This window comes from Chiloscyllium punctatum, chromosome 7, assembly GCF_047496795.1.
Source record: "Chiloscyllium punctatum isolate Juve2018m chromosome 7, sChiPun1.3, whole genome shotgun sequence".
Taxonomy (NCBI): Eukaryota; Metazoa; Chordata; class Chondrichthyes; order Orectolobiformes; family Hemiscylliidae; genus Chiloscyllium; species Chiloscyllium punctatum.
Window position 1 is genome coordinate 54,582,935 of NC_092745.1, and position 16,165 is coordinate 54,599,099.

Consider the following 16,165-nt stretch of genomic DNA (forward strand, 5'->3'; position numbering starts at 1 on the left):
TTCTGTCTTGTTATTTTGCCGACTGCTGTGCATAGTTACAGTCCCATGCCAAACAATACATCATTACTTCCTCTGTTAAAAGATCTTTACTGCGAGGAGTCATAAAATCTTTGTGGTGCTTCATGCTTTGCTTCAAATTGCTCTCCCCATTAACATCATAAAACTAAGACAAATCTGGGTAATAAATTGGACTGAATAGTGAAAATGCTTGTAATCTGAACCAAAAACAGAAAATGCTGGTAAGTATTCAGCAGAACAGACAGTATCTAGAGTGAAAGAAACATTGATAATGCTCTAAGGCAATTGACATTTGTCTGAACTGGAAGACCAGCGATGGACAGCTTTGACCCTTGAAAATACTCCAGGTCTGACAGCAGACCATCATCATGAACCATCATCTCTACAGCTTTCATGTCAGATGGTGCCTGGCTAACTTAACAATTCCACTGTTTTCAGTTTTTATTTGAATAAACACATTTGTTTAATAAGCTTAAATCCAATAAATATTTTTGATTGATAAGCAGAGACAGCATTATTCCTTTCTCTCCTTTGACTGAATAAACAAAATTCCATCAAGTCTTCGCTCAGAATAATAGTTTAAAGTTATTTCAAATGCAGGCTGAAGAGAAACAAATGCAGTGTTGTTTGCCAGTCATATAGTGTCAGAGTTATACTAGTCACGAGAACAACATATGGGCAAAAAAAAATGTTGTTTTCCCAAAACACTTCAGTTCACATAGCAACCATTTCTTTTTTTCTCTTGGCTTGATAACTGGAAATTTCATCAGTTGCTCTAAAACTGTAATAGATTTGGATGAGAAACATGCAAAGCATTAATGTAGTTTGTATTGTCTGAGAAATATTGGCCAAGCAAAAGAGCTACACGTACAATGCTTGATTAAAATGTTTCTGATTTTGAACTGCAGCTATTGTTAAAATATAAATCATTCTATAAACAAATTCAAATTTTGGATTAACTGCTAAATTAAAGGATCTAATTATCTAAAATAATTACCTGTTCTTGGAGTCTTTAAGTCCAACATTTCATGAAAGAGGTTGGTGTTGAACAAAAATATTTTTACATTTAATGTCTGTAAGAAACTCAGGTTAACTGTGGTAAAACCAAAGATTCTCTCGACTAAAACTCGCATTTTCTGGCCCAAATTCTTGAAGAACTTCCCGAGTGGGATATGGTTTAATTTTCTACAAAAGATATATGGTTTAGACCTCTGAGTGATGCTGCAAATGTTATGCTATTCACTGCAGAATCAGCTCTAAACTTGAAACTGGGCTGTCAAACTGATTTCACCTGGGAGAGAGGAAAGTTCAATCTCAACATGTTAAACTAGATTCAAGCTATAAATTACGTGAGTGCATGATTTCAACTCCTGAGGCCTCCTTTTTTTTCATGTTAAGTGCCCAAATTCACTTTCTTGCAAAAGAGAAGTAGGACGTATTGCTCAATGTTTTACAAAACTTTCATGGACTACTTGCCATGCAACTTGACATACTTTTTAGAAAGAAAAATGACTAAATATTGTCTTGCTTTGAAGAACAACCGTCTTTGTCTCTTTCTTAGAAGTTTTGAGAACTTCAAGCAAAAATTGGCAAATCTGGGAAAATTCTGAGAGATAATCAATTTATTTTCGCAGAAGATGTAGATTTGGCAAAGAGTGCATTCAAGGCTGCAGTCTCAGAACGTACTCGATGATTCAAGTTGATAAAACTGCTCCATTGAGCTGTCATTCTAATTATGTGTTATTGCGTATTATATGGGCAAAATATAGATCGTTATTATCGGAGAAGTGGCATTACCTGGTGATATATGATCAACAAATGAAATCTGAAAGAATGACAAATCCAGCTCTGATGTGATAATCCACTGTTTTATCTCTGGAGCCGGAAGCTAAGAACAATCAGTGGAGTGCCCAGAGGTTCATTGGGTAAATGAACCATGAAACATATGGAATAGATTTTGAATGTGTGTGGGGGGCAGAGCCAGAACAAAAAGCATTGCTGGTCCTAGATACAATTTTTGACTATTATAATTCCCGGGTGTCATTTAAATGCTTCTGGTTTATTTCCTGCACATATAATCACACTTGTAGAACTAATACACAGACATGCACAGGATCTCTCTTATAAATGTGTGTGGAGAGGCACTCACACAGTTACAGAATCTTCTCTTGGACGAACATATATACAGAAGATCAACACCCTCACACACGCACACACACTTGCAGAATGTACACATCCCAGATAGATTGGTGGAGTGGGCAGATAGGTGGCAGATAAAGTTCAATGCAGAGAAGCGTGAGGTGATGCATTTGGTGAGAAGACCATGGACATATAATATAAGAGGTACAATTTTAAAGGGGGTGCACAAATCAATGAAGGTAGCAGCAGAAGTTGACAGAGCAACTAGTAAAATGTACAGTATCATGGACTTTACTAACAGGGGCTTTGAGCAAGGAGGTCATGCTGAAGTTGTACAAGGCCCTTCTCAGACCTCAACTAGGTTATTGTGGGCATCACACTATAGGACGGATCTGAATGCAGTGGAAAGACTGCAGAAGAAATTTACAAGAACAATTCGAAGAATGAGAAGCTTTGGTTTTGAGGTTAACTTGGAGAAGTTGGGACTGCTCTCGTTGCAGAGAGGAAGGTTTAAGAGAAGGCCTGATAGAAGTTTTCAAAATCCTGAAGGAACAAGATAAAGTAGAAAGACAGAAATTGTTTCCAATCATTAAAGGATCAAGGAACAAATGGACACAGGTTTAAAGTGATTTGCAAAAGAAACAAATGTGATGTTGGAAAGAAAGTTTTTCCAGAACAAGTGGTTTGGGTTTGGAATGTGCTGCCTGGAAACGTGGTACAGGCAGGTTCACTGACATTCAACTGGAAAAGCATTCAAGAAGGAAGAGGTTGATTGTTTCTATTTAACGAATGTGCAAGGAAATGGGGACAAAATAGAAGGGTGGCACTAAGTCATGATGCCCATTTGGAAAGCCAGTGAACACAATGGACCAAATGACCTTCTTCTGTACCATAAGACTTCTCTGGTATCAATCTATATATATTCCTGAAATAATGTACAAAAAACACCTGCAGATGTTGAAACTCTGAACCAAAAAAAAAATCAATGGCAGTGGGTAGCGAGTCAGTCAACAACTGGTAAAAGAGGGAACCAATTAATTATTAAAATGTGGACTCATTTTCAGAAATATCCAACAATCTGAGTGTTTCCAAGCATTGTCTGTTATTAATTTCCGTCTGTTGGTGGCTGCAGTGCTCTGTGAATCAAATTGTTTTTACAGATGGGTGAACAGAGAAATGTATTTCCCTTTACTTTATAGCAGGGGATTTGCCTTCCAATATCGTCCACCTTTCACACACAACGGATTCAATAACAACATCGCTGAAGGATGCTTTGTACTTATGGGATGCTGTCTCCATAATCTTCTCTTGGGAGGTCTGCACAAAAGTAAACGAATGCTGAGAGCATTTGAGGCTGTTTTGGATGTATTTTATGTCAGTTTGTTGATTGGATGCCAGAGTAGAAATGAGTTGTAATGTCAATAGAAAGCACTCACAGAAGACCTGACCATCTCTAGTGTGACCCTGACAATCTGTTAAAAAAATGAGAGAAATAGAAGCACACTGTTGAGATTGTTGCTAATGAATTTCAAAATTCTTTGCAATTTGTACGTATTCCATAGGAGAAAGAAAGAAAGCAAAATTGTATTCATCCTCAGCTTTTCTGGCCATGCATGCATTTGTCAGGCCAATGAAGAAGCTTGGGAGTTGGGACTAAGGGGACAGCAAAGTGTGAGTGGAAACTTGTCTTCCTAACCCATCTAAGAAGGCATATAGGACACATGCTTTTGTCAGTCATGGCACAGAGTATAAGAGCAAGGATATAATATTGTAGCTGTATAGAGCTTTGATCAGGCCACAGCTGGAGTACTGTGTGCAGTTCTGGTCACCTCATTACAGGAAGGAATGTGATAGGACAAGAAGGGATACAGAGGAGGATCACGAGGATGTTGTCTGGAATGGAGAAATTAAAAAACAAAATTAAAAAACAAATAAGGAGAGACTAGATAGGCCTGGATTGTTTTCTTTACAGATAGAAAGACTGAGGGGCACCTGATTGAGGTAAATAAGATTATGAGGGGTATGGACAGACTGCATAGCAAGCAGTTATTCCCCTTGGTTGAGGAGTCAATCATAATTTCAGGGTAGGAGGCAGGAGATTGAAGGGATTTGGGAAAACCTTTTTAACTTAGTGGGTGGTGGGAACCTGGAATGCACTGCCTGGGAAGGTAGTGGAGGTTGGAAACTTACGACCTTTAAAAATATTTGGATGAGCCCTTCAAATATCATAACATTCAAGGATATGGGACAAGTGCAGGAAATTGGGATTAGTGCACTTTTAGTAGTAGTTATGTTGGTGCAAATTCGATGGGCTGTAGCGCCTTTTCTGTACTGTATAAATCAATGAATCTATGTATCTTTTGGTCTGGTGAGATTCACACACTTCTGTCTTTGGAAGTTACTTTAAATGATATGGTGAATTCAGGGAAGGGAACCTACAATGTGTGAGATTTGAAGACTACAGAGATGCTCACTTGGACAAAAACTATGATGACAATGGTTACTAAAGGTAAAGGATGGAAGTTGGGTGGAGATAAAGACAAGAAGGGAGATGGAAGGGTTGGGATAAATGAAGAAACGGTGAGGATTTCTTGTGATTTCAGGGAGCCAATAATACACAACCTTGGACAAAGGATCTAGTATAAAAGTAATATTTGAATAAGTGTGGCAAAGCAGCAGTCCACAAATACAGCACAGGCTTGTGCATGGGGCTGGCCTATGAAGATCTGCAGAGTTAATCAGTCTATTGCAATCACTGACAGTGGCAGAGATAGTCACCTTTAGTGCTGGAGGCTCCTTTTGGGAACTCACAAATAATATCTTAGGATTCAATCCAAAGACTAAACGGTTAATTCTTTATTTTCTACACATTTGCCATTAAGTCGTTCTTTGCAATTTGCATGCACTCATTGAATAAATAAATATCTTATATTTGTATACAGCTTCTCACAGCCTCCGACCATGAATGCCCTCCTACCCTGTGCCAATTATCATGCCTTAACTACACTAAAAAGAAACCTTCTGTCCGTATCCCTGTATTCCCTCCCTATTCACGTAACCAGCCAGATGCTTCTTAAATGTTACCAATGGGGCTGCTTCCATCACCTCTTCTGGCAGTGCATTCCAGGCTCTTGCCACTCTCTCTGTGAAAATCTTTCCTCACACATCTCCCTTAAACATTCCCCCTCTCACCTTGAACCTGTGTCCCCATATAATTGAAACCTCAACCCTGGACAAAAGCCTCTGATCTATGCCTCTCATAATTTTGTAGACCTCTATCAGGTGTCCGATCAGCCATCATCTTTCCAGTGAAAACAATCTTACTCTTTTTAACCTTTCTCATAGCCAGTGCCCTCAAGACTAGGCAACATCCTTGTGAACCTTCTCTGTACATTTCCCAAAGCTTCCATGTCCTTCTGATTGTATGGCGACCCAAAACTGCACATAATACTCCAAATGTGGCCTAACAAGGGTATTATATAGCTGCAACATGGTTTGCCAACTCTTGTACTCCATGCTTTGGCTGATGATGGTAAGCATGCCACATGCCTTCTTAATCACCTGTGTTGCCACTTTTAGGGAATAGTGGACCTGCACACCCAAATCCGCCTGTATGTTAATGTTCCGAAGAGTTCTGCCATTTTCCAGTATAATTCATACCTAAATTTGGTCGTCCAAAATGCATCACCTTGCATTTGTCTGAATTAAACTCCATCTGCCATTTCTGTGCCAAGTCACCAATTTAGCTATAAACTATTGTATCCTTTCACAATCGTTAACACTGTTAGCAACTCCACCAATCTTCATGTCATCTGTAAACTTACTAATCAGACCACCCACATATTCCTCCAGATGTTTCCACACTGTAGGTAATCTAATCTAATCTAATCATTTATATGCAGTACAAACAACAGAGTTTGTCAGTGGTTTGATGGGGGTTGATAGACTGAAATGTAGGAGTTGATACTTGATGTAACAAGATTCATCCACTTTGGTTGAATGTTTGAGAAGTTAGTTATTTTTGAATGCCCATACAGCTCTAACTGAAGCTCTTTTACAAAACTGATGCTTGTATGGACATGAAAATAAACATTTGCACAGCTTGGTTCAACGTTAATTGTGCAATGATGAATACCTGCAAAAGTGGTACGGCTACTTTCATGCGGGATTTTAATCTGCATGTGGATTGGTCGAACCATCTCAGTCAGGGTAGCCTTGAGGAGGAGTTTGTTGAGTGTATCCGTGATAGTTTTCTTGAACAGCATGTAATGGATTGATGAGGGAGCAAGCTTTCCTAGATCTGGTCCTGTTTAATGAGACAGGAATAATTAATGACCTCACAGTGAGGGATTCTCTTGGAAGGAGCGATCACAGTATGGATGAATTTAAAATACAGCTGGAGAGTGTGAAGATAAAATCCAATACCTGACTCCTGTGCTTGAATAAGGGGGACTATGATAGAATGAGGGAGGACCTGGCTAAAGTAGACTGGAAACAGAGACTTTATGGTGCGACAATCGATGAGCAGTGGCGGACATTCAAAGAAATTTTTCAAAGTGCTCAGCAAAAGTGGGCGGCACGGTGGCACAGTGGTTAGCACTGCTGCCTCACAGCGCCAGAGACCCGGGTTCAATTCCCGCCTCAGGCGACTGTGTGGAGTTTGCACGTTCTCCCCCTGTCTGTGTGGGTTTCCTCTGGGTGCTCCGGTTTCCTCCCACAGTCCAAAGATGTGCAGGTCAGGTGAATTGGCCACGCTAAATTGCCCGTAGTGTTAGGTAAGGGGTATATGTAGATGTAGGGGTATGGGTGGGTTATGCTTCGGCGGGGCGGTGTGGACTTGTTGGGCCGAAGGGCCTGTTTCCACACTGTAAGTAATCTAACCTAATCTAATCTAATCTAATCTAAAAGTATGTTCCGGTGAGAAGGAAGGACTGTAAGAGGAGGGGTAATCTGTCATGGGTATCCAAGAAAATAAGGCAGGCTATCAAAGTGAAAGAGAAGGCATACAGCAAGAGTGGCCAAAAACAGCAGGAATCCAGAAGGTTAGGAAAACTTTAAAGGTCAACAGAAAGTCACAAAAAGAGCTATAAAGAAAAGTAAGATGGAGCATGAGAAAAAACTAGCACAGAATATAAAGACAGATAGCAAAAGCTTCTATAAATACATAAAAAAACAAAGAACAGTGGCTAAAGCAAATATCGATCCTTTAGAGGATGAGAAGGGACAGTTAGTTATGGGATATGATGAAATGGCTGAGGCATTGAAAAGTTACTTTGCATCAATCTTTACAGTGGAGGACACTATAAACATGCCAGTCCATGACGAAGAGACGAAGGTAGGTGGGGATCTGGAAACAATTATCATTACAGAAGAGCTAGTGTTGGGTAATCTAATGGAGCTAAGGATAGAGAAGTCTTCTGACCCTGATGAAATGCATCCCAGTGTACTAACAGAGATGGTGGGAGAAATAGCAGGCAGACTGGCAGTAATTTTCCAAAATTCGCTGGACTCTGGGGCAGTCCCAGCAGATTGGAAAATAGCAAATGTGATGCCACTATTTAAAAAGGGAAATAGACAAAATATGGGGAATTATTGATCAGTGATCTTAACCTCTGTAGTGGGGAAGATGCTGGAGTCTATTATCAAGGAAGAAATCGCAGGGCATCTTGAAAGAAATTGTCCCATTGCACAGGTGCAGCACGGGTTCATGAAGGGCAGGTCATGTTTCACAAGTCTTTTGGAATTCTATGAAGACATGACGAGCAAGGTGGACAATGGGCACCTAGTTGATGTGGTGTACCTAGATTTCCAAAAGGCCTTTGACAAAGTGCTGCATATGAGGCTGCTGCATAAGGATGCATGGTGTTAGGGGTAGAGTATTAGCGTGGATAGAGGATTAGTTGACTGACAGGAAACCAACAGTGAGGATAAATAAGTGCTATTCTGGCTGGCAATCAGTGACTAGTGGTGTGCCTCAGGGATCAGGTAGGACCATAATTATTTACAATTTATATAGATGATTTGGAGTTGGGGACCATATGTACGGTGTCAAAATTTGTCGATGACACTAAGATGAGTGGCAGAGCAAAGTGTGCAGAGGACTGTGAAACTTTGCAGAGGAACATGGATACATTGAGTGAGTGGGCAAAGGTCTGGCAGTAATGTTAGCAAATGTGAAGTCATACATTTTGGTAGGAGTAAGAGCAAAATAAATTATTATTTGAATGGTAAAAAGTTGCAGCATGCTGATTTGCAGAGGAACCTGGGTGTCCTTGTGCATGAATCACAGAAGGTTGGTCTGCAGGTACAACAGGTAATTAGGAAGGCAAATGGAATTTTATCCTTCATTGCTGAAGGGTTTGAGTTTGAAAGCAGAGAGGTAATGTTACAGCTGTACAAAGTGCTGGTAAGACCACACCTGGGATGTGCAGATTTGGTCTCTTTACTAAGAAAGGATGTGCTGGTATTGGAGGGGGTGCAGAGGAGGTTCACTACGTTGATTCCAGAGTTGAGGGGGTTGGTTTATGAGGAGAGGCTGAGTAGATCGGGATTATATTCATTGGAATTCAGAAGAATGAGGGGGGGTATCTTATAGAAACATATAAAACTATGAAGGGAATCGACAAGATAGAAGTAGTGAGGGTGTTTCCAATGGTAGACAAAACTAGGACAAGAGGGCATGGTCTCACGATTAGAGGGAGCAGGTTTAGAACTGAACTGAGAAGGAACTTCTTCACCCAGAGGTTATTAATCTATGGATTTCCTTGCCCAGGGAAGTAGTTGACGCTACTTCAGTAATTGCTTTTAAAGCTAAGGTAGATACTTGTTTGAAAAATAAAGGAATTAAGGGATATGGTGAAAACGCAGGTAAGTGGAGCTGAGTGCATGAAAGGTTTAGCCATGATCTTATTGAGTTGCGGAGCAGGCTCGTAGGGCCGGACAGCCTACTCCCACTTCGAGTTCTTATGTTCTGACTCTTTCTCAACACCACTCAGACATGAGAGTTACGGATGGTGAACTGTAAAATATACATATCACTGTCTGAAAACGATTTTGTGCTGTGGAGCTCTGTTCAAAGACAACAATGACAAATTGCATTGATACAGCTCCTTTAACCTAACAAAAAGACAGTAGGGTAGGTCTGCTCCTCTGCTGTCACTTCATAAAACTGCAATGTCCATGTATTGCCACTAACTAGATGTAAACACTAGCATTCAACACATACTTGGTGTCACCATCTTCTACTGCCCATGTACTGTCACTGTGATGATACCTTTAACAAGGTTATGTTGCCCTTAGTTTTTTTCAAGAGGGGTTGTAAAGGCAGTGGTGACAAAATGGCTGACAGAAACCACCTAAGTCATAAGCCAGAGGAGGCCTTTAGGTTTTTTTAAACCAGTTCAGGTTTTTTCTAGATTGGTTTAGTTTTAGCAAGGAGTCGAAAACTTCTGGGGACCTGGAGAAACAGCCGATTGCAAATAGAAGATTTATGCTTCAACAGATGTTTCTTGCCTGATCTATCCTTCTGGAACCTCTCCTGCCTGTAAGAACCTGTGTTTGAATTTAACTTTTGCCAAGGGTTGTGTTAATGGGATGTTGCAGGAATTGGAATAGCTTCGTTAAGTTATGATATTGTGTCGGTTGTGTTATCAAATAAGTTGTTATTTTAAATTCTGTTTCCTTTTGTTCATGTTTCATCCAAAATGTTTTAAATAAATTCTGTTTTGTCTAAATCTGAGTGGTTTGACCGGCTGTATCACTCCTGGAACATTCACCTTACATCTGCCTCTACAAAAAATAAAAGTTAGGTACTGGGCTACCTTCTTAAAACGTTTTGAGGGGGTTCTGGCCTGGACCTTAACAATCACCATGATGTCTTTATTTTGGTTTACTACTCTGTATTAGCCCATGTAATGCATACCACTGACAGTTTGGTTCTCCTCGAGTTAGATATCTGAAGTTTATTTACAACGCCAACTATTTACAAGGTTCTGTGCTTACTCTCACTCTCACACACATAACACACACCTCTGACAGACTACACTGATTCCATTACATAGAGAGACTGCTGTTGAGATGGGTGATCAAATTATTGACCCTTGTTCCACCTTTCGAGTGGATTGTCACATGTTGTGATGTTCTGGAACTGTCAGTCACAAACTATTCTTCAGAACCGAAAGATATTGCAAAGGAACAGTATTTAAGAAGAAACAGAGAAAGAGGAAGTCAGACTAGAAAGAGAAGGAGACCTGCCTGGAGGATGAGACCACATTTGCCAAACACTATTGAATGTCCACCACTAGAATTAACATGACTACGAACAAGTTTATTGTCTGAACTGGATTCTCACCATTCCCTACCCAGAGAACTCCCATTTTACCACTTCTTGGATCCTTTTTCAATCCAATTTACAAAGAAATAGAAGACATTTTACTGGGGTAGTGAGATGAATATGATCAGCTGGTTTAAATAGCTGTACAGACATGCAGGATTACATGGCCTCCTCTTTTCATGTAAGGTTCAATGATTCTTTCACTTACTTACTGATTTTGCCAATTTGTCATGTTCAATTTAAGCTACTTTGTCTACAGCTTTCTCTTAGGTGTGTGGTATTTAAGAACCACAGCAGTTTACACTATAGAGGTCTTTTGAATGTTTATGTCTGTGCTAGTTCTTCACTTAAGAGAAACAAAATGAAGCTCAGTGCTCTCCATCATCCTCTTTCCATAATCTATAACTGAGTCCTGCCCAGCGACTGTTCCACTATCCATTGTGGAAGGAATTCCATTGATGCTCTCTTTTTATTCTGTTGGGTGACCAAATTATTGACCCTTGTTCCAAAAACTCCTCTTTTTCCTTCATACGCTGTCAAAATGGGTGTTAAAGCTTTTCTTTACATTTACTACTGCAGTGGAAATCTATGGTGTAAACAGTCTATACTGTAAACTCTGTAAACACCCAAACTGCATTTGGCAATATATTATCTAACTATTACTTTGTACAAGATCATTATTTCTTCAGTCTTGCACTCAGCCCATTTGAAAAACCAAAACGGTCCTTGGCTTTATTTCCTTGTAATTGCACACTCATTGAATTGCATGTTTGGGTCATTTGGTCTCTCTATTCACCCACACCAGTCTGTGTCTCATCACTATTTACATTCTTTAACCATCATCTCATTCTGTATTATCGCAAAACCTATTAATATAAAATGCATTTTGCTAACGTCTCCTTATCTTCCTACTGCCTATTTGTAAAACGTAGTATTTTTGTGATTCCTGAAAATTTGGAGATGATGCTACCAATGCCCAAATGAAAATCAGTGATATACTCAGAACAAAATTGTCCAATAACATCCTCTCTTACCCTACTCCAATCTGAGTGGTATACATTTAAACTAATATTTATCAAACTTTCTATCCACACTGCCACATTTTCTCATGGAACAACCTGAAATTCATGTACTCTGCATCTATCAGATGACTTACTTTTATCCATCCAATTGGTCACTCAAAACTACTGCGATTACCTTTGGCTTTAACAGATCTGTGCTTTTTGTTCTCGATCAAGTTTCTCTAATTGTTCCCTCATTTTATGTACTAACAGGTTGTCCAAGCCCAGCGTCAGCCTCACAGGTCTAGAATTGTCGGTTCATATTCGGAAACTAATTATAATTGCCCAAAACAAATTGCCCACACTAAGTGAATTTCTACTTGTCTAAACCACACCAATGCAAAACATCTCAAAACTGTAGAAGTACCAGTGTTTATTAACACTGTTCTGAAGAAGGGTCACTGGACCTGAAACATTAACTCACGTAGAGTAAAAAAGTCACAGAGATATACAGCATGGTAACAGGCCCTTCGGTCTAACTTGTCCATGTTGGCCAGATAACCTATTTAATCTTGTCCCATTTGCCAGCATTGGCCTATATCCCTCTAAATCCTTTCTATTCAGATACTCATCCAGATGCCTTTTAAATGTTGTAATCGTATCAGCTTCCAGCGCTTCCTCTTGCAGTTCATTCAATATATGCACCACTGTCTGTGTGAAAAAGTTGCCCATTGGGTCCCTTTTATATCTTGCCCCTCTCACCTTAAACATATGTCCTCTAGTTTTGGACTCCCCACCCTGGAGAAAAGACCTTGCCTATTTACATTATCCATGCCCCTCATGATTTTATAAACCTTTATAAGGTCACGCCCCCAGCCTCTGACGCTCCAGGGAAAATAGCCCCAGCCTATTCAGCCTCTCCCTGTAGGTCAAAAACTCCAATCTTGGCAACATCCTCGTAAATCCTTTCTGAACCCTTCCAAGTTTCACAACATCCTTCCTATGGCAGGGAGATCAGTACTGCAAGCAAAATTCCAAAAGTGACTGAACCAATATCCTGTACAGTCGCAACATGAGCTCCCAATTCCTATACTCAATGCACTGATCAATAAAGGCAAGCAGACCAAACACCTTCTTCACTATCCTATTTACTTGCGACTCCATTTTCAAGGAACTATGAACCTGTACTCTCTTTGTTCAGCAACACTCCCTCGGACCTTACCATTAAGTGTATAAGTCCTGCCCTGTTTTGCCTTTCCAAAATGCAGCACCTCACATTTATCTAAATTAAACTCCATCTGCCACTCCTTAGCCCATTGGCCCATTGGATCAAGCTCGTGTTTTACTCTGAGGTAACCTTCACTGTCCACTACACCTCCAATTTTTGCGTCATCTGCAAACTTATTAACCATACCTCCTATCATCCAAATACCTCCTATACATCCAAATCATTTATATAAATGACAAAAAGCAGTGGACCAACACTGATCCTTGAGGCATACCACTGGTCAGGCCTCCAATCTGAAAAGCAATCCTCCATCACCACCCTCTATCTTCTACCTTTGAGCCAGTTCTGTATCCAAATAGCTGGTCCACCCTGTATTCCATCTGATCTAACCTTGCTACCATGAGGAACCTTGGTGAACACCTTCCTGCAGTCCATATAGATCACATCCACTGCTCTACCCTCATCAATCCTCTTTGTTGCTTCAAACAAGCTCAATGAAGTTACTGTGCTTTCTTTACACAGATGCTGCCAGACCTGCTGAACTTTTCCAGCAATTTCTGTTTTTGTTCCTGATTTCCAGCATCCACAGTTCTTTCATTTTTTTGTTAATACTTTGCTAGTTTGGGTCTAGGGAGGAAAGCTGTGAAAAATGACCAGACCAGATTCTAAACAAAAATTTTAAGTTTCTTGATGAGGTGAATGAGGAAAATTTTTTTTCACATTACTAAATTATTTAATTTAGAAACTATTGTTAGTAAAATCCTCTGATACACAGTGAGCTCATTCATACAATGAAAGTAATACAAAGCTGAATAAGTGAAACATTCTACAAGCAGCAACATGGCAATAAGAGATAAACTGGTTTGTGACATCATTTGAGATATGAATGTTGGCCTCAGCAACAGGGACACATCCTCTCTTCTTCAAAATCATGCCCCAGGGTCATTTATATTTACCTGACTAGTTAAACAACTCATTTGAAACCTAATGCAGCACCCCCTCTCTAATACACTGAATTATCTGCCTAGCTGTCATGCTCAAGTTTCAAGACAACAACATGCACCCATAACCTTCTGCATCAGGAAATGAGGAAGCCACTAAAGGAACCACAGCTGCACTATTCCCCTATAAACTGTTGTAGTTTCACTAAATGTAAGTATCCATCTTAAACTTATTTGCACACATGTTCTATTCACTTTTCCTTTCTCACTTCAGTTACACTCACTCAGCACTATTAGTAACATCAATAATTTTACGTGGGAAGAGAGGCAGTGTGTTTGCTTTCTTTTTGACCACATTTGATGTGTAATGTGTACCCAAACTCCAAAGAGAAGATAGAAGCAACCTTAATGACATAGCAGACGAATTCTACTGGAGTTTCATTCCTTTAACTCTTTGTTGCATCCACATATGAGAAGAACCATATTCATAACAATTCATTAATTGTATCAGACATTTTGAAGTGGCCACCATCACCTCCAAGATACAGAGGAATCCAACGCGAACTTGTATTCCTTCACCAGGGACATAGCAGTCACAGACTTTGTGTAAGTATTTACATCTCAGGTGCCAAACGGCTGGACTCAAACCAATTTCCAGACAGTTACAGCAATTCGTGAGAAGAGCATTGGTTCAGGAAACTGGATTTATCTTTAGTGGTAGTATCTGTGTGGAGCTCCTCATTGTAAAGGATAGCTGGGGATCCTTGTTGCTGCCCAAGGATCTTTTCAAAGATGGAACTTTCAGTTGTCTCCTTCTTAGCAAATCTCCCAAAAAAGTTGTGTGTGAGAACTGAGTTTGGGCTTGCTCTTGGGTAGCATGCAAGAGATGGGCCATGTCTGGAATACCTTCTAGAGATCATACACTGACTGCAGTGTATATTAGTGCTAGGTTGCACTACAAGGTTATGGCCTCTACTACCTAGATGGCCCATCAGCTACAGGGGAACATCACCACCTGCAAGTGCCCCTCCAAGCCACTGACTATCTTGACTTGAAAATATATCATCTTTCCTTCATCAGTGGCTCAAAATCCTAGACCTTCCCAGCTGTCGTCAACAGAGGAGTAGATACACCATGCAGACTACATGTTCATTATCACCTTCTTAGGGATTAGCAATAAATGCAGGCATTGCCAGCCATGCTAACATCTGGTAGTGAATAAAAGAAAAAAAACTGCTGCAGTTCCCGGTGGTCCACCAACCCTGTCTCAATGCAATAACATAAAACAAAGAACTGCAGATCCTGGAAATCTGAAACAAAAAACAGAAATTGCTAGAGAAAGTCAGGGGAAAAAGTGAGGACTGCAGATGCTGGAGATCAGAGCTGAAAAAGTGTTGCTGGAAAAGCGCAGCAGATCAGGCAGCATCCAAGGAGCAGGAGAATCGACGTTTCGGGCATGAGCCCTTCTTCAGGATTCTGGATGAAGGGCTCATGCCCGAAACGTCAATTCTCCTGCTCTTTGGATGCTGCCTGACCTGCTGCGCTTTTCTAGCAACACTTTTTCAGCAGAGAAAGTCAGGGGGTCTGGCAGCCTCTGTGGAAAGAAAACAGAGTTAACATTTTGGGTCTAGAGACCCCCCATCAGAACTATTAGTAGCTAGGAAAATGTGCAGGATATAAGGGATGGGAAAATGAGTGAGCAAATAAATGGAGACAGAGCTTAGTCCGGCATATAAAAGGGATGATTAGCCAAGGTAAACCAGGAAGAAACTAAAGCTGATAATGGGGACCATGAGTAAGTTGGCTGTGCTGAAAGAAGCCCATGTGCTGAATAGGCTGGGGCTATTTTCCCTGGAGTGTCGGAGGCTGAGGAGTGACCTTATCGAAGTTTATCGAAATTATGAGAGGCATGGATAGGATAAATAGACAAGGTCTTTTCCCTGGCGTGGGGGAGTCCCAAACTAGAGGGCATAGGTTTAGGGTGAAAGAAGATAAAATTTAAAAGGGACCTAAGGGGCAACATTTTCATTCAGAGGGTGATGCGTGTATGGAACTAGCTGCCAGAAGAAGTTGTGGATGTTGGTACAATTATAACATTTAAAATGGATCTGGATGGGTATATGAATAGGAAGGGTTTAGAGGGATATGGGCCAAGTGCTGGAAAATGGGACTAAACTAGATTGGGATATCTGGTCAGTATGGACAAGTTGGACCAAAGGGTCTGCTTCTATGCTGTACACTTATATGACTCTGTAAGACTCTATGACTCATGACAGGACCAGGGGTATGGGGCAGTGTGAAAGAAACAGAATAAAGTGTTCAGATTCTAAAATGACTGAACTCTATATTGAATCCTGAAGGCAGCAGGGTTCCCAAGCAGAAAATGACTAGGGGTGGTGAATCAACATGGCAGTATCGCCCATATCCCGAAGGCCAATCAACTCCATGATTAAATAAAAGGATGGCAGCCTAAAGGTGTAACAACCATCATGATTATTCTTTTCCT

The 16,165-nt window shown here is 40.4% G+C and overlaps 1 protein-coding gene across 4 annotated transcripts in view; it reads right to left on the reverse strand.

Annotated features, from left to right (window-relative positions):
* The window catches only part of LOC140479657 (discoidin domain-containing receptor 2-like), a 152,240-nt gene that overhangs the window by 74,378 nt on the left and 61,697 nt on the right, over positions 1-16,165 (reverse strand). The window contains exon 1 of one of the 4 annotated variants that reach the window (XM_072573594.1): positions 6,293-6,437. The exons of the other annotated variants lie outside the window; for them this stretch is intronic. Coding sequence (XP_072429695.1) covers positions 6,293-6,422 — 130 coding nt within the window. The 5' untranslated portion in view covers positions 6,423-6,437. Of the gene's footprint in view, positions 1-6,292; positions 6,438-16,165 lie in introns of those variants that run through there. 4 annotated transcript variants of the gene reach the window in all.